At 42.2% G+C, this 20,312-nt stretch overlaps 1 protein-coding gene across 2 annotated transcripts; it reads left to right on the top strand.

Moving 5' to 3' along the window:
- The first annotated feature begins 165 nt into the window (after positions 1-165).
- MOGAT1 (monoacylglycerol O-acyltransferase 1) lies at positions 166-19,938 on the top strand. 2 transcript variants are annotated; one of them, XM_039722280.1, is made up of 7 exons: positions 166-236; positions 522-657; positions 9,350-9,528; positions 9,917-10,118; positions 12,717-12,891; positions 16,452-16,651; positions 19,642-19,938. In XM_039722280.1, exons 2-7 carry the CDS (start codon positions 564-566, stop codon positions 19,794-19,796), a joined length of 1,005 nt encoding a protein of 334 aa, XP_039578214.1. In that variant the 5' UTR covers positions 166-236; positions 522-563; the 3' UTR covers positions 19,797-19,938. The 2 variants fall into 2 exon arrangements, with proteins under 2 accessions (XP_039578214.1, XP_039578213.1); XM_039722279.1 differs by having other exon boundaries at positions 166-225; positions 511-657; positions 19,642-19,838.
- The last annotated feature ends 374 nt before the right edge of the window (positions 19,939-20,312 follow it).

Here is a 20,312-nt window from a genome sequence, read left to right as displayed (position 1 = left end):
CGCGGGCGGCAGGAGGCTGTGCGTGTGCTGGTGTAATTAAAAACGAAACGCTTGACGCCAAACTCTGTAGGAACTCTAAGTTCTGGGTCAGCTCCATAAGCTCTTTAATGCTAAGAGCCTTAAGCACGCCGGGTCTGCGGGCGCTCCGAGGGGAAAAGCCCGCCGGAGGGGCGCGTCCTGCACGGCCGGGGCCGCGGCAGAGCGGCGCGCAGCGGGCAGGTGCGGCGGCTGGGGCCCTTAAGCACGCCGGGTCTGCGGGCGCTCCGAGGGGAAAAGCCCGCCAGGGCAGGGCAGGCGCGGGGCTCGCTCCCACAGAGCCGCGCTGCCTCCGCCCGGTGCCGCTGGTGCGGAGCGCTAGCGGGCGGGGGGAGCCGCGCCAGCCGCCTGTGGGCGGAGGGGATGTAGCCGCCGCCAGGCTCCGCAGCCGTGCCCGGGCTCTGCCCGCTCCAGGATCGGGCTTCCCGCGGCCGGGGCGGGCGGCACCGCCTCCCCGTCCCCGCCTGCCGGACCCGGCTGGGGCCGGAGCCGGCGGGTCCGCGCCTCCCGCGCTGCTCTCCGTCAGCATGAAGGTCGAGTTTGCCCCCATCAACATCCCCCTAAAGAGGAGGATCCAGACAGTCGCCGTTCTGCAGTGGATCTTCTCCTTCCTCCTGCTGGGTAACAGCCTTCCTCCTTCCTGCCCCTGCCCCAGAGAGAAAAGGGCGAGAAGCGGCTTTTCCCGTGTCCGGCGTTACCGTGGGCATCGCTCGGTGCCAGCCGTGGGTGCAGAAGCGGCCGGGGGCGAGCAGCGATCCCTGGGCGGGCAGGAGCATCGCACTTCTTTCTTCCCTGAAAGTTTTGGATGACTTTTCCTCTTTTATGGGGGTTTGTTTCTTTCTATGGGTTCTGCTTCAAATACGAGCCTAAAAAACTAGTGTCCGTGGTTCCTCATTGAGACTCCCAGTTGGTTTCTGACAGCAACTTTTTAATCGAAGATAGGCATAAAGCCTGGTACATGACTAATGCTGTTTTCATAATTTCGTTAAATTACTTTATATGCTGTAATTCAATAAAATTCTCATTTAACAAGCTAATGAAAAATAATGGGCATTGTCAGTGAACTAATTCAAATGCAGACAGTTCTGTAAATGTATGAAAAATATCCTCACTGGCTTTAAGAAAGTGTTGCTAATTCTACTTGGTACTCTTTTTCTACTGATTGTTCCTCTAGAATTAATTTTCCTAACATCTTAATAGACACCTATCGTTAAGCACCTATTCACAGCAGCAAATTGTATTCACATGGGTTGGTATCTTGAATTTGATGAAATTAATCGCTTGATAAGGTAAGATAAGCCTGAACTCTATGAGGCTAAATCCATGGATTGTATAAATTGGGAAGTGGTTATTGAATAGTCTTCTGAGGTACAGAGCTACCTGTGTATTACTGGAAATGCTGGAACACTTCAAGCTCATCTATGCTCTAGGATTTACAAGGAGAAATGTAGTGTGCACTTATCTTCCTTGTATCTCTTACAAATATATTATCCTACAGATGGTCTGATGTCTTTCAGGGGTTTCTTAAGGCTATTAATCCACACATGAAAGATTTGGGGGAAGTATGGAGGGTATTGAAGCATCTTCACAGATTAATCAGCAGATGTTCTGTTACCTCGAAATTATATGTAGTTAAATGATAAACAGTTTCTGTTTGTGACTACATTATAAGTAGTCTGTACTTTTAGTTTTCTGTTATTGAATTAGGTCTTGGCATGAGCCATTATTTAAGTCTTATAAAGCAATGGAAGTTCAGGAACAGTGGAAGAAAACATTTTTTTTCTCCTTAATGTAGCAATACTGCTGCAGCAAACCACATCTTCCTGCGCTTACTAGAAGTGATGGAGATGCAGAAAATCCCCTCTTTGTAGTTTAGCAGGCAAAGTAGGGAGCTGTCATCTGCAGCTGGCACTGCCTGGGAATGTCAAGGAAAATCAACTCAGAAATGGTCTTATGGCTGGTTATGTTGAGTATCGTGAGTTCATGTGGTCATGAAAAAATGGGTTTGCAAGAATGGTTAACAACTTGATTCTAATAATACTTATCTGCTTGTGCACTATGGGGGTGTTTATCTTTAGAGCTGACCAATGTGACCTTGTCATTTCGTAGGCGGATGCTTTCAAGTGAAAGGTCAGCCAGTGATCTGGCCAAAAAGTTTCACTTAGCTGCAGGAAAATTCAGGTGGATGAATCCTAAATGACTTAAAGCAGTGAGAAATGGGCTGGTTTCTGATGTTCTGGAATGCCCCTATGTCTGGATTTTTCAGCTTTTTTTTTTTTTTTTCTGAACAGATGTTTATTTGTAAGCTTTGGATTCAGTAGCGACACTTTTCAAATCAGGGAGGGGATTTACTGTGTGAGTTCATCACAGAATAGGTTGGAGGTTTAGGTGTTCTTTGGGGGTTTATGTGTGGCTGGAACTAGTTTATGCCAAGCATGATCTTGATTGTCTGTCTTGTGTTACATAGCTGCATGTGAAAACTTGAACAGATAATGCCCTATGACAACTAATGATTCATGATATAGATAGAGGGATTCTGTTCAGAGCAGTGAATAAATGGGGTACTACTGGCTTAGCTGCTGAAGTTGTCCATCTAGGTATGTTGTAACGTGGCATGGCTTAGTTAAATGAACTGTGGGACTTACAGATGAAGCAAGATAACTGAAAATTAGTGCCCTGAATCACAAAAACTGAATTGGTAAATGATATGCTTTAAATCTGGGGAGTGACATATGAAAAAGTGATTTTGCACACTGAGTAAGCTGTAAGGGGAATGTGAGCCTATTACAACTTAGAATTCACAATGTGACTTGGATAAAAGACTCTTGGTTTTATCTTCCTGGCTGAAAAATGTAAAAAGCCCTTGCTCTCCAGGCTTGCTTTGTTGTAATGCTGCGTGGTTTTCTGAGACTCTGGAATTGATGACTGAAAATGCCCTCTTACTAGTGCTGCTTACAAGCTGGCCTGAAATACAGACATGCAGTAGTTGTTGAAGCCTAAATCTCATCCCCACTGTAGAAAGACTGAATCAGATCTCCAAATACTGAAAAAATAACAGTAGCAGCCTGGTACAAGCAAAGTTCTGCTTCTTCGTGCAATGTACCAGCTTGGGCTGGATCTGCACTAGAGGTCCATTGCTTCTGCTTTACAGCACAGGCAGAGTAAACATGCCTCTGTCTCAAAAAAGCTGTACAGATGTGCACAGAATTTCATTATATACAAAAGGAACCTCTTTAACATTCTGGCTGTAAGTTCCTGTGCTTCCTTGTTCTGTGCTGCAAGCTGCCAAAGTTCACTCTCAAAGGGAAAACACAAGTTTTCATTGTAACAGTGATTTGCCTGTTCGTTATCCAGGGGCATGACACCAGAAGCAAAAAGAAGTTCTGAAATACTGGGAGGTGAATGTAAGAGTTTCTGGATTAGATGAGAGAAATGCCCATTAACAGATTCCCACCGTGTGTTGGCTGAAAATGCCATGTGGTTTTCTATCTTATGTTCTCCGAGTCAGCAGACCAGAAAAGTTTGGCTATAAGTTCCGTGAAAGAGAGAAGTGTTATGATTGGGCTTCTGTCTTTTGTAAGACAAGTGTTACCGGTCCTGAATCCAGAAAACTAAAGCTGTTAAAACTGAAAACTGGCAAATGCTATTTCTCACTGTATTAAGCACAAATCCAAAACAGCTTCAGGCTGAAGCCTAGTGTCAAGCCATTAGTGTTTTACTGCTGAAACAGCAGATAGATGAAGTTTCACAATCTCATAGTATCTACTTTGGATAAAAGGCCAAACCAGACAATTTTTACAGATGGTAGTTTTAAGTCTGTAGTTATGGTTATTTGAGATTTGTTCGCTTGGCTGGGGGCTGACAGTCCTGGGGCAGGTCTGGCCCTGTTCTGAGCTCGTGCAACACCCACAGCATGTCTGCCTGTGAGCCTGTGCTGGCTGCTCTTGATCACTCTGTGCCATTGTCCAACCCAACCCCAGGCAGAAAGTCACCTGGAGAAATAAAATCTCCAAGCCTGTAAGTGCTGCAGGACTGACAAAGAGGTTACATAACCCCCATTTTTCTATCTAGGTTCATTGTGCCTATGCACTGAAGGAATTGTCACTAGATGCAATGGATGTGCCTGGTGTTTGCAGGAAATCGTTGTTTTTAAGCTTGGAAATGTTTTTCTAAAGAACTTTGAATGAATTTTGCTGCATTTACCAGTATGCTTGATATCCTCTTATTGGGAACAGGTGTAGATTTTCTGTTTCTCACACAGCAGTGTGGCATTTATCCTTGGTGTGAGCTGTGTGCCTCAGTACTGCACATCTGTCAGTGAGGTAGATCAGGAGGTAGATCAAAGGGCTCATTTAAAGGCAAAACCAATAAAACAAAAATCAGTCAGATCTGGTCGAAGTGCTGCTTTCCCAGTGCTTTACCTTTTGTTTTCTCTCTAATGTACACAAATCAAATGACAGCGTTTTTGAAGAAAGTAAAATTAGAAGGTGAGTTGGTGAGCTATGTGCTCCTGCTAACTTCTGTGCTCCTGATGTGAAAATGGACAGTGGACTTGGAACATGTATAAAATCAAATGCAAAACTGAGCAGCCTGGGTGGAGTGGTGGTGTCTTGGGCCAGACGATGAGAGAGGGAAATGAGAGTTTAGCCCTGCAGAAGGGATACCAGTGTTTTTCTCTGAGAAAAGGTGATGGTAGGGGAGAATAGTACATCTTCTAAGGCCCACTTTTGGGGCCCAGCAGTGTCCCTGGTCTCCTCACTGGGGATTTAGGAAGTGACTGTTGTGCAGGCACCCCTGTATTTATTTGCAAAACCCTTAATAATGCCAAATCAGTTTATAATATAAGCTATACTTTAATATGCACAAAGCCACAAAATAACATGCTGAAGACATTGGTATATATTAAACTACATCCTGTACTCTGGTGATTAAACTTCCGTGCATGTAGGATGAAGCAGTCTGTTAATTGAACTTGCTGGAGACAGTTTTGAGTTGTGGATCTGGCTTCCCCAAAAGAATAGAAATGATGAAACGTTTGCCACAGAGTGAGAGATTGCTGCTGGAATAATAAGTGGTTTCTGTGTTGAGAAAGAAGGTGTCAGTGTAATGTGCTAAAGCAAATACTAACCTTTCCTGCAAACATGCCACAATGGTTTGTTATCTGGTGCTGATTTAATTCATCAGCTGTAGTTGGATAACTAATATAGTTTTGTTCTTCCTCAAAGTCTTTTTAAAAAAAACCCTTTAGATGTTTAAGAAAACTCAGCTAAGCTCCACGAGCCTTTCCTAGCAACCTGGCTGGTATTGCTACTTGTTTTTGTCACTCTGTACTCATGTATCCATGAAGTTTATTGGTGGCCTATGGGTAGGGTCTGAAGTGTGATCGCAGAGAATAACTGGGTTCTTACTGACTAGTGTTTCTAGGATTGCTGCCTCTGTTAGCTACCTCTTAGGGAGGGAATTTAACCAGGTCTCTGGGTGTATTTGTTTATATCTCTCAAAAATACTAAGAAAAAATGGCTCTGCTGTGTCAGGTCAGAGACCCTAGCCTGACAACCCCTATATGAACATAAGTGACAGTGAATGCCTAAGGAGAAAGAAAAGAAATGGGAAACATATAGACTAAATTTGGCATGCTGTCTTGGGCTTTGGCAATTAGTAACTTGGGGATTTATGGTATCCAGGCCACTCTATCTCCAAGTCAGTTTTGTGTAATGCTCTGTATCTCTAGTTTATCAGTATTTGCCAGTGGAAGGTCTTGGGAACTTGGAACCAAATTTCAGCATCAAGAGGCCTCTAAAGCTTGGCATCTGAGTGTTTGTGTTTGCTGTCACAGCACTGCTGAGATGCAGCTTCCTTGTAGGAGTGCTCAGATATCTTTGTGGCTCCCAGCTGTCACCAATAACCTGACAAAGGCCCTCACAGGAGACTGATCCATACCCAACAAATGCTGGCTGCCCAGCCAGTTTCTGAGTGAGCTCCTTCGGTTTTTGGAGCACTGCAGAGAGCCTGTAGTGCTGCTGGGGTGACACCAGCACCTGGCACCAGGGACACACCTGCTCTGCCCATGCTGTCCAGGACTGCTCTGAGCATAATGGGAGCTTTCTCTTCTAGGGACAATCTTGCTTTTGCTGGCTTTCACAACAGATATTATTCAAACATTTTTGATGCCTTAGTAACTCCAAATGCATTTGAAGCTTCCAATTTCCAGATTTAACCTGTGCTTCCTATCTCTGGTATTCAACTATTTCATAAATTTGGTGCCCCCAGCTGCAAACTCAGAGCCTGATTGATGACTGAAGTACCAGGTGTGCAATCACTGGGCAGGATGGCTGCCAGTGCTGGTTGTTCACACTACATAGAGTGGTTTTCACCATTTGTTGCAAAATATGAGTATCCATGTGTTGTAAATGGGAAATGTAGGAGAAGTGACACACCAACATTGGTTCAAAACCCAATGTTCAGAGTTTCATGTCAGTGATTTGTCTTTTAATCTATATTTCCTCATGTCCCCTCACCTATCCCACAATCCCATATATCACGGAGATACTTTTCAAAGCTCTAATTGAAGTTCAACCAAAAAATTACACTTAGAATGTACACTGGAACTACATCCAAGGACATGATGCAGTAGACAGACAAATCCCAAGTTATTCACCTTTTGCCTGGAATTTGTTTATGAATTTAGTTAAATTGGTTGTTATTTATTTACTCACTGTCTTGTCTGAAGGAAAAAACATCAGGTTTGTGTTTACAGGCTCATTGGTTTTGAGTCATCAGCGTTTAGCTCATCTTGCAGGCTGCTAATTCGTTGAAATAATGAGGAGGTATGGTAAAAGGAATTTGCCTCACATGTCTCCTTGGGAATGCAGTAATCAACTTTGTCCTACAAGATGCTGAGCTCCCCTGAGGAAGTGCTAACACCATACTTATCTCCCTATACCTTGCCTGCACTGGGGAAGGTGTCCCAGCTAAAGCAAAGCAGCCAGCTTGTTGATGTGGTGGATGTTTGTCTGCAGAGGATTAACTGCTGCTATCTGAGCCTTCTCACTGCTGATGTAATCAGCTCTCACAGCAAGGATGCTTGGCTGCAAAGCACTTTTCAGCTGTTTGCTAGCAAACTCATAGTAAAAAGCCATGTGATTCTGTGTTAAAAAAGCCATGTGATTAATTCTGTGTTAAGTGGGAAGTGCTTCTGAAAGGAAGGGTAGGAGATAGAAATACTTACTACATTTTGCATAACAAATTCATTGATTTATAGCTGCTAGAAAAAAAACTCATACTTGTTCAAACTTAAACCGAGAACCTTGTTATCCTGTCCAGCTGTCCAGATTAGCATTCCTAGAAATTTCTATAGTGTCAGGATGTATTCTTCAAGGAACAGGTAATGACTTTTCCTCAACAGACTTCTGTGCCCTCTTTTGGAGTGATGCTGTTGTGGGATTCCCTGTGAAATTCCCTGTGGAATTGGAGTGTTGTATTTCACTCGTGTTACTTGTCCTGCATTAATAATGTTCATTAGAAGTGGTTTCAGTTCTTGTGAGTTTTCTGTGTTGACTTTGGGGGTCTGTGGGCCTCAGTTAGCTGTGGTGTTTTCCAAGAGTTCTTGCTCAAGTGCTTTTCTGTGCAAGACCACGGTTGTTTGCTTGAGGAGGAAGCAGTGAGCTTCTGTACTGAAGAATGGGGTATGAAAATGGTAGGTTTGTCCTGCTCCTGCTTTTGTTTATGGTCATTTCCTTCTCCCTTCCTCCGAGCAAATGCAATTCCTTATTTTTCTGCTCATAATCCTGCTGGAAATGTGAATGTTCATCCCCTTCTAGACAAGAGATCCAATTCTATTCTGAAGGCACAGTCAGACTAGGCACAGGAACAAGCTGGTTGAAGTTCAGAAAAAGTAAATATTCAGGTTGGAAGAAATGCTAGTCTGCCTGTAGACTAAGCTGAGATCTCAGCTCAAAACCTGCACAGTCCAGGGAATCTGCTGACTTTTCAACACCCAAGTAATGTCTCTCCTGAATGAAGGTGATCTCAACTAGGATGAGTGGATTTTACTCTTGGTTCATCTACTTATTCTAAAGTTTTCAGTTCTGGTGATGTTTTACATTGTGTGAGCCAAATTATTGCCTGAAATACTTCTGTTGTTTGTTTTTAAATCTCCTCTATTTAGTGGTGTGTTTAGCTCAGTATGTTTCACTGGTGTAGTCCACAGGATATTGCTGTCATGAAAGCCAGTCAATTTTGAGACATAAAGTACTGCTTCTGCATTGTAAAATATCTCTGAAAAACGTTGTGTTCCTGCAACTCTGCCCATTGAGTCTTCAGTGAGAACTAGGTCCTGTTTTGTTTGCCATTGTATAAATTTATGATGTTAAAGCCTTGGCTCCCTTGCAACCTGGACTTCAGCATCTGCTCCATGAGCCTGAGGGGTTTGTTCAGGAGGTGGCAGAGCAAGCAGGCTGCTGCAGGGGTACCACAGGGCAGAGAGCAGCAGCTCCTACTCCTCACACATCTCAGACCAGGGCTGCTCAACACACTGCAAGACTAAAATTTTGCAAGTTCTACAAAGGTAAAGTTTCCATAGGATTTCCCTGAGTAATTATTACAAGGCTGAGCTCCAAGTAACACATTATATTTAACCAAACAACTTTTTCCTGCTCTTTGAATTGTGTATAATACAATTCTTGTGTATCACTATTGTAGCAGGATGTTACAATTCTTACTTAATTGAGTTTGAAAGTATCAGGACTTAACCTTCTGCTGCATTCCCATAGCAGCGCTGAACTTCCCCTTTGACTGATGGGTTTAGTGGCTGAAGTGGAACTTGTTTGTGTTTTGGTCTTGTCTAGTGCATCTCCTTGGCCAGTGGCAGCACTTTTGGCTGGGAGTAGAACTACCACCCCATGTTATAGGTAGAGATCTGAGAAAGAGAAAAGAAAATGATTGCCCAACATCCCTGTAATTAGAAAAGAGATGTTGCTATGGCTCCCTTTCCTTCTTTCCTTCCCCAGCTTTCCTTTCTTATCCCTAAAGCATTACATCCTTGTTAGCTCTTGCTGTCTCCTTTTATTTTGCCTTAGGTAAACCAGATCCTCTCAACCAAACATCCAGTTGTGCAGTGGAGGGTGAAATAATAGACTGAGATGGTACACCCTTGTGATGTTTCACCCTCACTGTAACAACACCATTGGAATAAGCTGAGTTGAATTTGTTTGCATTTTCAGTAAATCTCTAAAAACATATGAAGGTCAGGCATTCTTAAAAGGACACAGATGTGATTAATGCTTGCTATGCTTTCACTTTTTGTCTCTTGTAGCAGAGTTTTGCTGTGGATTCTTCGTGATCCTGATCCTGGGCAACTTCTGGTTCCTTGCTGTTCTGTACCTGCTGTGGCTGTACCTCGACTGGGGAACACCGTGTGCCGGGGGCAGACGGTCCCACTGGGTCAGAAGCTGGACTGTCTGGAAGTACTTCAGGGAATACTTTCCCATTCATGTGAGTAAAAGGTTTCTCACAAACAGCTTCAATAGCCATAACCATGAACAAACACCTAAGATTCATCTTTGCTAAAATTCTAATACTCACTGCAGCGTGAACTTCTTTTTAAAACATGCGAAATCTGACATTTAGTGACAAAAAGGGGTAGGGCCTGGTTTTCTAGTTGGGCTGTTGGGTGACAAGATAGCAATTAAGCACAGTAAATCTAGACATGGTATCCTGACACATCTATTTAAGCTTTGTTTATCTGTAAAGCAGAACAGTATTTTAAGTGCTCAGAAGGAAACTCATTGTCATTGCTTCTATGTCCTGTCAATGTGCAATCTCCATAGCTGTTGTTTTTGAGGTAAATATTATAATGCCCACCACTGACTCTATTTTTCAGCTTATAAAAACGTCAGAACTGAACCCGAATCACAACTACTTACTTGGCTTTCACCCTCATGGGGTCCTGGTTGCTGGAGCCTTTGGAAACTTTTGCACCGATCCTCCTTTCAAAAATTTATTTCCTGGGCTTACTCCATATCTCCATATCATGCCCATCTGGTTTGGCTGTCCCTTCTTCAGAGAATACATAATGAGTGCTGGTAGGTAAAAGCAGAATGTCTCAACTGTTGCTCCATATTTTAGCTTCTGTTACAAATGTAGAGTCTATTCCTCTACTTATATATGGTGAGTAATTTCAGAAGGATCACTGCTGGTGCTAAATTTAACCTCTATTTTATGATGAACTGTTGTGGCAAAAAAAATTTGAAAGGTTTTATTAATAGTTTTGTAAACTATATCACTGAGTTGTTTTTTCTTTCTGAAAAGAAATTGCTGGTTTTCCTTTGAACTATCAAACAGCAGTCCTGAGTACCCCTTATATACAAGAGAAGGGCATAACAATTTGTAATTTTATTTAGTCGTTAGCAGGCACTTGTAAACAAATTCAGGCTAATCTTTTACCTGAAGGGCTTTGTGTTATACATTACAAATATCTTTATACTCTGAAATTAATTGCTTTCTTCTGATTCAAGTACTATGTTGCAAATTTGTGTAATTTTAATTGACATGTAAACTCTAAAGAGAGGGATCTTTTTTCTCTGTTCTGAGAAGCATTTGTCATAAAGAGGTGACATTCATGACTGGTACTACAGTAATAAGAGATAAAAATAACAAGCAATTGAGTAGGGGAAACTGAAAAAGAGAAGAATGACATAAGAACTAGTGCTCCCTCTCAGTGGTTTAATAAATGAGTTATTTTACTTAAATTCAGTCAAGTACAACATTTAAGCATGTTCTGATGCACAAGTTTGGGAGACAAAGATCTAACTTTATTCACGACTGCAACACAGACACTGCAATCTCAGAGAAGCTGTTCCACTGCTCCATGCACAGAAACATGCCTAGGATGTTTCCCAGATTAATATCAGAATTACTTATCTATGTATACTCCAACATATCAGAGAATGCCTTTCCATGCAAATGTATTTTCTGAGGGCGTTCTTTGAGCCTTGCTAAGTGAGGGATTGGCAGTGGTAGAACATTGCAATTTTAAACACTGTTGTTTAATCATTGTCTGGAAGTCAGATTTACATGTTTTTGGCAACTTGACCCATGGGAACAAATATTTACCTGCAGAATGAGAAAGAGCTGCAGTAAAAAGCACACTAAAGAAGAGCCAGCATTGGAGCTCTGTTTTCACAGGTATGCAGCTGATAAACGAGAGGGGACCTTTGGTGTAATACAGGTCACCAGTCCAATCATAAAACACTTGCAAAATCTTCCATGTCCTGAAAGCCATGCTCCTGGCACCATGTTTCATTTCCCAGTCTTTCTGCCTGGCTCTAGCACGTGCAGTTGTTGCCTCTGGCAGTGCAGCTGTGGCACCCTCGGGCTGTGGTGTGGGCACGAAGCAGTGCCCTGCATGCAGGGCAGCTCTGCTTCAGCAGGAGACACATTTGTCCTGGGGAAAGGCAGTGATTTCTGCTTTCCTTTCAAGGGAAAATTCATGCTGTCTTGAATGAGCACCACTTGAATTATTTGTGAGTCCCAGGTCAGCTGCATTTTCAGAGTAACAGTGTCTGTGAAGGCAGATATGGCAAATGGACGTAGCTTTTTGCTGAGGTCTGGACTTGCTCCAGTTGGAAGCTATTCCTCTTGGTAGGCAGCTCTCAAAAGTAGATCACAGTCATCTTCCCTCTCATCCAAAATTTTTATAATCCACATTGTAATGTCTCTATTGGTAAAAAGACCAAGCAGGGAGCAGAACATCCAAAAGTGCATTTTGATACCAACTCTGTAAAACCAACAATGTAAACTAGACTTGATCTCTAAATTGTCAGTTCTATTATATGAATTCAACACAGTATAATAAAACATAGCTTCTGGATAAATGGGACTACTACAAGCCTTTGAAATAAAACATAGGGCAAGAATGAAGAGGAACCTTTGAAAGATTAGGTGCATATCTGTTGGAAAATGGATTTTTCAAAGCACCAAGTCCAGAGAATGACCTAAGGAGATGATAAAGTCTTGTACAGCAGTGTGCCTTCAATTAGAAGTATCTGCATCAGCAGAAGTACCAGAAAATCTTAATGTAATCTGCTGGTTTAGCCTAAATATTGGTAAGTGCCTGGGCCTGTTTACTAGAGAATGAGCTGATGCAGTTATTAGAAATTGTAGAAGTGAGTCTTTTCTGCATCTTCTGATGCTGTCATGCCATTGCCTTAGATGCTGCTGCTTTATAGCTGTGAAAAGAGTGGAGGGATCTTCTTGGCACTGTAGCTCCATGTTTGAGTTAACAAGTCCTCTATACATTCTGCTAACCCCTCTGTGCCTGTGTTTGTACCTGCTGTACAGCTTCAGCTGCTGCCTCTCAGCAGTATCTGCTGCCATTCACCTCCTCTGTTCTTGGGCACAGAGTCTCTCTGAGGGGGAGTTAAGTTGCCAGAAGAGCACACTCTGAAGAACTCAAAACTCTTGGAATAGGCAAAAACATTTAACTCATCAGTGTGAAATCAAAGCACATGCCCAAAATCAAATCTGTTGCAGAGTAAGGAGCTTGAATCCAAACTTTTGAAATCTGCTCTGTGCTGTTATAATTTTGAAAAATAATTTATATATTTTTAAAATATTCTTAAATTTCACTGTACTTGTACATGAAGATCCAGTGGTCACCTTTAAAATGTTTCCTCCTGAAGGAATGGTTTCTGCATCCAAGCAAAGTGTCTCCCATGTGCTGAGCAATAAAGGAGGTGGCCATGCATCTGTCATTGTGATTGGAGGAGCAGAGGAATCTCTGAATGCACATCCTGGAAGCCTGACCTTGAACATCCTCAAGAGGAAGGGCTTTATTAAAATGGCCCTGAAACATGGGTAGGTCTTCCATGAAGCATGCTTTGAATGCAGATTGATTCTTAAATATAGTTCATATTATATAGAATTAGAGAATTTGAAAGAGTCTAAGTGTGGAAGAACATGCAGATATCTGGCACAGGAGCCAATCTGTCCACCTAGATCCAGTCTGGGAGTGTTGAAAACTCCCTTTGACTTTCATAATTTGTGACAGTAGCTGTTATTAGTGTATCTTGTTTTATTTCCATTGTTTCTTGCACTAGCAAAGAGTAAGAATTATGAAACAATATTAGTAAATCTTGGCTGGCTTTGCTGAGTAGAGCAAACATTCTGCTTTCCATTCTGTAAATTGAAGATACATTAAGGTAGAATTTTCTTATCATTTTAAGCAAACAAACAAACGATTGTATAGCCAGGCCATGTTCCATTAAATCACTGAGAATGATGGTCTAGGAGGATTTGTTTTCACTATGGTTCTAAAGACTTTCTTTTGAAGACTGCCATTTGCAAAAGTAAATTCCTGGGAATTTTGGGTGAAAATCTCAAGAAAAACTAGATAAATTTTTACTATGAAGCAGCCATCAGTGTGTTATTAAACAGAGATGATATCAATGTATTTTGAGTCATTTATAGAGTATAAGATATTGTGTTTGTTCTGGACTGGTATAGATGGTTTGTATATTAGAAATATTGCAACCAGTGATGTGTTCCAGCTACACTTTCTGAACAGCTCTCAGGATTATACATTGACATGTGGAGCAATGAGAAAAAAAGACTAGTCTTGAGAAATCTGTCAGAGCTTTAAGCTATTTAAGCTATTAACTGGAGAAAAGGTGGTCTCTGAGAAGAGGGGCTATGCTTTTACACAGAGTGCAAAAAACTAGAAACTGTTCTAGAAATTGTTCTGTGCCAAAATTCCAAGGGTGTTTCTTATACATATCATAAGGATTCTCATAAATATTTTTTTTGCCAACAGAATGTAAAGAAATTGTTCTGTGCCAAAATTCCAAGGGTGTTTCTTATACATATCATTAGGATTCTCATAAATATTTTTTTTTTGCCAACAGAATGTAGCATTCTAGTCTAATTTGTACCCAGAAAAAGCACTTATGTATTTGAACTAGGAGTTTACTGCCTAAATGTGTCCTTACACAGTTTTTGCTCAACTGTTAATTAATTCAGTGGGATCCTCAGCACTCACTAGCTTTTATTTGTTTTAACCATAAAGATTAGAAGAATATTCAGATACTTTTTTTTAACAAGTGTGTTGATAGATGTCTGGTCTGTCGTATCACAGAGGTTGGTGGAGGCTATCACTCATCTAAATTGATCTGGATTGAGAAATCAGATACACCTGTGCCTCTCAGGACATTGATTTCAAAAGCATCTCCAACACAACAACAAGAGTGGGACACTTACAAAACACAGGAATTCCCCCTTTACCCCTTCACTTCCTTAGATTCCAGTGATGGTCCTCATCTTTCTGAAAGGGCCATGGCTGTCTAGAGCCCTCCTCTGGGTGGCAGTGCCTGTCTCTGCCCCAGTGGCAAAGGGCTACAACTCACATGGTCATGTAACCAGCAGGCTCCAAGTCATTCCTGCAAACACCAGCACAAAAACCTGCTTCTGTGGGAAGCACAGGAATTCTGACTTCTCATCTGTCCAGCAGGGCTGTGGGACAGTGTGAGTCTAACAGAGCTCTTGCCCAAAGACTCAGCATCCCGTAATTGCTTCTGCTTTTGAAGTCTTTTTTTTTTTTAATAATTAACAAAATGGGAAGAAAATTTCCAGCTCAACTGGAAGTGAAAAGACCGGGGAGGCTTGTGGGACAAGATGAGAAGACCCATCTTCCACCAGTGCCTGCACACATTCCTGATGCTCATGATCTGCAGCAGCAAACACCAGCTCAGAAAGGAAGGGGCAATGCAGAGGGTTGTGCTCTCTGGCCCTGACTCCTGTGCTGCCAGCACAGAGAAGCTGTGTTCCTCAGCTAGGAGCTTGTCAAATGTGGCCTGAATATGTCAGCAAAAGTCCTCTGCACTTTTGCAAAAGACATTTTGGTCCAAGGTAGTTCAAATATCTGATACAATGTGAAGAAATCCTAAAGACACAAAACAAATGATGAATCAGATAACTTATCTTTAATTTCACAATCATAAGTTACTTATTTCTCTGTCTCAGCCTCCTACATAGTATCTTGCAAAATTCTTCACTAGATTAAAACAAATCCCACAGTGTTAGGGCACCACAGCTATTGCACCACAAGATGTTCCTGTTTGTCTTAGTGTTGTAAAAAGTTGAGTGTTTACACAGCCACAGTAAGTACCAGGCTTTATGATATTTCTTTTACAGGTGGCAGGGTGATAAATCCACTGGAGAAAGAAACTTTGAGCAGACACTACTCAGAACAGCATGTGGGAATGATAGTCTGTGTGAGTCCTCAGGCTAAAGAAGCTGTTGAAGCAGTTGTTTTTTACTGTACAGGTGGATATTGACAGTCCACAGCCAGCTCTGTCCTCAGTGCACCCTCCCCAAGCATTCACAGCTCTGCAGATATTCATTCTGACAATGTTCTATCAATACTGCTATTTTACAGTAAGGTTTTTCTCAAAACCTTGGGGACAGAATAGAGCTAAGATACAGAAACTAGGATTTAAGTAAAGAAAATGTCCCTGAATCCTTCAGAGACTGCTTAGGATTACCCTGCTTTTTTTCCTCTAAACTCTGTAGAATATTTAATGAAACTAAGCATTAATCAAAAACCGTGCTGCAGCCAAGGTTTTAAATACAATGGTGGGTTTACCTGCACTGATTCTATCCACTCAGGTTGTTTGTCCAGGAGATAGTCAGTGCCTTTCCTCCCAGGCCAATTCATGAACTGGATGAGAATTCATTAGGCTGTGCAAGTGCCAAAGTGGGTTCATGTAATTTCTGTGGGTAAGATGTGACCTCTGGGAATAATGGATTACGGCTTCTGTTTTCAAAGAAGTCCAGAGGAAGCAGGGTTTGGCTGGAAATTGGACAGCACAGAAGGAATTTGGCATTGCCCTCATGTCTGTGAGGGTGTCTGGTTTATATCAAGGTTTTTGTGCTGAAATCAAGGGCACGCATTACTCTGGTCAAAAGACAAGGGAAAGCCAAGATCTGGTTTTGATGCCACCCAGCTGGGAGCATTATAAAGTTAGCAGTGAGGCTTCTTTGCTTGCCAAGGGAAAAAATGCAGTGGAACAAGGGTGGACTTGCTGAAATAGTGGTGGATAATAACATACTTATGATATATGCAATAACTCATTTTCATAATTCCGAACAGTCACAAATTGCAATAGGTACCAACCAACCAAATACTGCCAAAAGCAAGTTGCTAGTTGTGTGCCAATCACTTTTTTTTTTAAACACCAACCAGCCAAGGCATCCAAAAAGCTGCTGCACATGAGAAGAGTTGAATGCCTGTTGCTGATGAAATCCAAAGCTGCTGAAACTCTCTGTGCTGGTTATTGTGAAACTGTTTCCATGCTGCTGATGTGAACTGCAGTGCAAGTGCAGGCTGATGGAGAATTCTCAGTGTCCTCTTTGTTTCACAGGGCTCATCTGGTCCCAGTGTTTTCCTTTGGTGAAAATGAACTATTCAAGCAAGTTGCAAACCCCAAAGGTTCATGGCTTAGGAATGTACAGGAGAAGTTGCAAAAGATAATGGGCTTTGCTTTACCACTATTTCATGCTAGAGGAGTATTCCAATACAGTTTTGGCTTAATACCTTACAGGCAGCCTATTCATACTGTTGGTAAGTTCCCTGCACCTTTTCTAATGTGTTTGCAAATGTTTAAAAAATCATCAATGTGCTGCTAATATCTGTAAATTTATAAATCTGTTCTAACAGAATTAATTACTGTGCATCTAAAACAGGTATGTGAGGTTTAGTGTCCTTCCCTGTTAAAGGGGGCTGTTCTTTTCTCCCTTTCCCCTTTCTGTCCCAGGCCAAATCTTACTCTTCATTCTCAGTTACCCATAGGCTCCTCTCCTTGGCAATCCATAAAGAAATCCAAGAGTTGTCCAGTTTTGTCCAGAGGGCTGCCACAGCTCTGCAGCTGTTGCTGTGGGTTCTGGATGCTTCTGATGTTTTGTGTGAAGCCCAGAACCTTCATTTCTTAGCTCTGCAGAGAAGTAACAGTTGGATGTTCCAGCTGAGGTACAGCCAGCCCAGCAGAGCTCTGGAGCAGGGCTGCTGGAAGGAGCTTGTGTGGTCCTGAGCTGGTGCTCATCAGGCCAGAGGGAGAGATGCAGGAGGAAAGGGAGAGGACACCTCGTGGTGCCACAGCCCTTGGGCACGCTGCCACTTAGATGCCCTTGCAGGTCTTTAGGGTGTTTCCTTCCCTCTTGGCTTTTTCCCTTGGAAAGATCCTGTCATGTGTAATTGTGAGTGTGCGTGTCACGTCAACAGGCAGTTTGGGAGAGTGTTTTTCCCCAAAAGCTTTCATTGCTGCTCATCTGCTCTCACTGGAGTGTGGAACTGAACATGTTTTTCATGGTTTTACTAGTGCTATTGACAAGCACATCTTTAGAAAATAGGTGATGCTGGGTCTCATGCAAAGGCAACAGTTGTCTGTAAATTTTTTGATAAATCAGTTTTAGTCAGATTCTACCTGAGTGAACTAAAGAAAATTGAGCTTTTCTGGTGTTCCACAAGGGACTTTGAAAGTGGCCCTCCCTTTTTATGGGGTTGATGTGATTATAGTATTAAACAAATAAAAATGTTTAAGACAAAAACATAGCTCTTTTTCTGTTAAATTTCAAGCAGATCTGTGTTTTATCATTTCATGCAGTTGAATATTTTGAAAATGTTTAATGCCTGCATTGTACACAGGCAGGCTAAAAATGCCACTTATTTTAAAGCAGAAAAGTTATCAAAGCTTTGAAATGAGATGTATTGGATGAGATCTATAATCTGCTTTTCTTTTTTTTTTTTTTTTTTTAATTTTTTTTTTTTTTTTTGGGGGGGGGGGGGGGGGGCTGATGACACCAGGGCTGTTCTGAAGCTTAAAATGTCTTATTCTATGAGGCATTTTGTCATGATGACAAAAGCACAGAAGTGCTACAATTCAGCAAGACCAGAGTCTTGCAACAGAACTTGTAAGATTTCAAGAGATCCTTTGCCTTTTTTGTCTCTTTCTGCATGTTTGAGAGCTACCACAATGTCCCTGTGTCCTTGGAAGTGTGTGGGGTGTTCTTGGTATGCCTCAGCCTGGCTCTGAAAGCATGGCTCAGCTCCTGAGAGCTGCAGGGAGCTCACCTGAGGTGATGAGCTGTGCTGCCAACGTGGCCAAGTATGGGTGATTCCAATGGTAGTTCAGAAGCCAGGGATTCAAGAGCCATTCAGCTAAGCCAAGATCTGTGAAGTTTGAGTGTTTTGGGCTTTATGAGTACTTTTGTTTTTCCTTTACTTTTTTTTTTTTATTTTATTGCTGCTTTACAGAAATAGAAACAACTCTAAAATATCAAATTTAGCAAGTTCCTTAAAGCTGCACATAACATTAGAGAGATGAGTGTAGTTTTCTATCCCACAAGAAATCTTCACTCTTGGGAGAAGAGACTGTTGCAGAAGGGCTTGGGGGCTGTTTGCTGTTTCCAGTCCTACCTCTGGAAATCCTGTATTGTATGTGTATTGATTTCACACCTCTAAGGTATTGCTCAATCCAGGCATGGGTTCCCACCCCATCTGTGTAAAGTCTGAGTTTCAGCACCACACAGGCCTGAGAGATGGTGGCAGCTGGAGCTGCAGCAGGAAAATGCAGGCCCAGCTCTTTGTGGTTCTGGCTAGGCTTCCCTTTAGTCATCACCATCCAATCTGAAGTGGCAACATCTCTTAACAGGAATTTTCTGGTGCATTTGGAAAAGTCCTGAGGGTGCTTTTAGGTCTCTGTTTTTCTAGGTTTTCTCTGTAATCCCAGTTGGGTCTATTAAGGTGTTGGTGCTTCCAATGCAAGAATAGCTGTCAAAATCTGGTGACTGAACAACACAGGAGAGACTGAGATCATGGGAAGCTTCTCTTAGCAATCCACTTTTTAGCCATAGCCTTTTGTGGAAGAGAAGGTTGCCCTCTGGATTTCCATGGAGTCACCTCCCATGGAGCAGGTAGCAGGCTTTGCACAGTGCCTGGAGAACATTTTGGTTCCAGTGACATTTGTGGGCAATGGATGGTTCAGACACCCCTCACAGGGTTTAGGGAATTTACATGCTACCCCTCCCTAGGCTGAGGTCACATTTCTGGTGCAGTGATGTCCATTTTGAATAAATTGGAAGATAAATATTTCCTTCAGTCCTGTTCATGTGACAGTGTGATTGAAGGCACCACTGTCCTCTTAAGCACACCTCACACTGAGAGGTTTTACTATTCAGATCAGAAGACCCTGAGAAAGTACATTTTTTAAAATACTGTGTTGAACTTGTAGATAGCACATAACCCATAGGATTGTATCTTGAAGTGTCAACTGCTCCTTCAAATTAGAGCTTATCACCCTTCTCATTTGCTCTTCTGCTGCCAAACTGAAATGTTGGGGGGCGGGGGTGTTAATTCCTTTTACCTGAAGTGGAGCAAAAAGAAGTGAAAAACCAGACCCAGGACTCAGGCTTGTGAAAGGCAGGATCAGGCCCCAGGGTAAGAAAATTGTGCTGTGATTCTGCAATCTGGATGGGAGCTGTGGTGGATCTCTCACAGAAGGAACAGCAATTCCTTGAGATGTCAGTGAAGCTAATGCTGTTGTGTTTGATTTACAGTGGGAAGCCCCATCCCTGTAAAACAGAACTTGAACCCCACCACTGAAGAGATTGATCAGCTACATGCATTGTATCTACAGAAACTAAAGAAATTATTCGAAGAACACAAAAGCAATTATGGCATCCCTGCACATAAATCTCTCATCTTCGAGTAGCAAATTACAATTTGTAATTCCAAATCTCATGCAAAGAAGCAGTGTCTGCTCAAAGATGTCTTTCTTGCAATCCATATTTTGCAATCTGTAATTATCCTAATGTAAGGAATATTTTCAAGAAGGGATTATTAGATGATTTATTGATTTTTATCTTATTCTTGGGTGGTGGGGGGAGGGATCATTGGGATGTAAGCCTTGAAGCCAGTGCTGTTTTGAGTTGTCCTTTTAGGTTCATGTGTGCCAGAAATGTGAGTGAGAGACTCCACACAGATGTCCTTACCACAGCTTGAGCACAGGAAATTGCCCCAGCATGAGATCAGTAGCAGAAGCATAAATCCAACAAGCCTTTGATTAGAGGTTGAGAGCTTTACCAGCATTTATCAAACATGACATCAGGTTCTTCTCTGAATGTCAGACACCCCTGCTGCTCTTCCACAGGAATGAAAGTGTGTGTTTTCAGCAGATGGCTACTGTAAACCAATCACATGAGAATTCAAGAATAAATAGGATCCTTCA

Source organism: Passer montanus, unplaced genomic scaffold, assembly GCF_014805655.1.
Source record: "Passer montanus isolate IOZ18808 unplaced genomic scaffold, ASM1480565v1 scaffold48, whole genome shotgun sequence".
Taxonomy (NCBI): Eukaryota; Metazoa; Chordata; class Aves; order Passeriformes; family Passeridae; genus Passer; species Passer montanus.
This window is presented reverse-complemented; position numbering and strand designations above follow the sequence as displayed.

Coding starts and splice junctions, on each gene's coding strand:
- MOGAT1 (XM_039722280.1), top strand. CDS start 564: ATGAAGGTCGAGTTTGCCCCCATCAACATCCCCCTAAAGAGGAGGATC. Junction 10,119..12,716: donor AGAATACATAATGAGTGCTG/GTAGGTAAAAGC, acceptor TTCCTCCTGAAG/GAATGGTTTCTGCATCCAAG. Junction 16,652..19,641: donor GCAGCCTATTCATACTGTTG/GTAAGTTCCCTG, acceptor TTTGATTTACAG/TGGGAAGCCCCATCCCTGTA.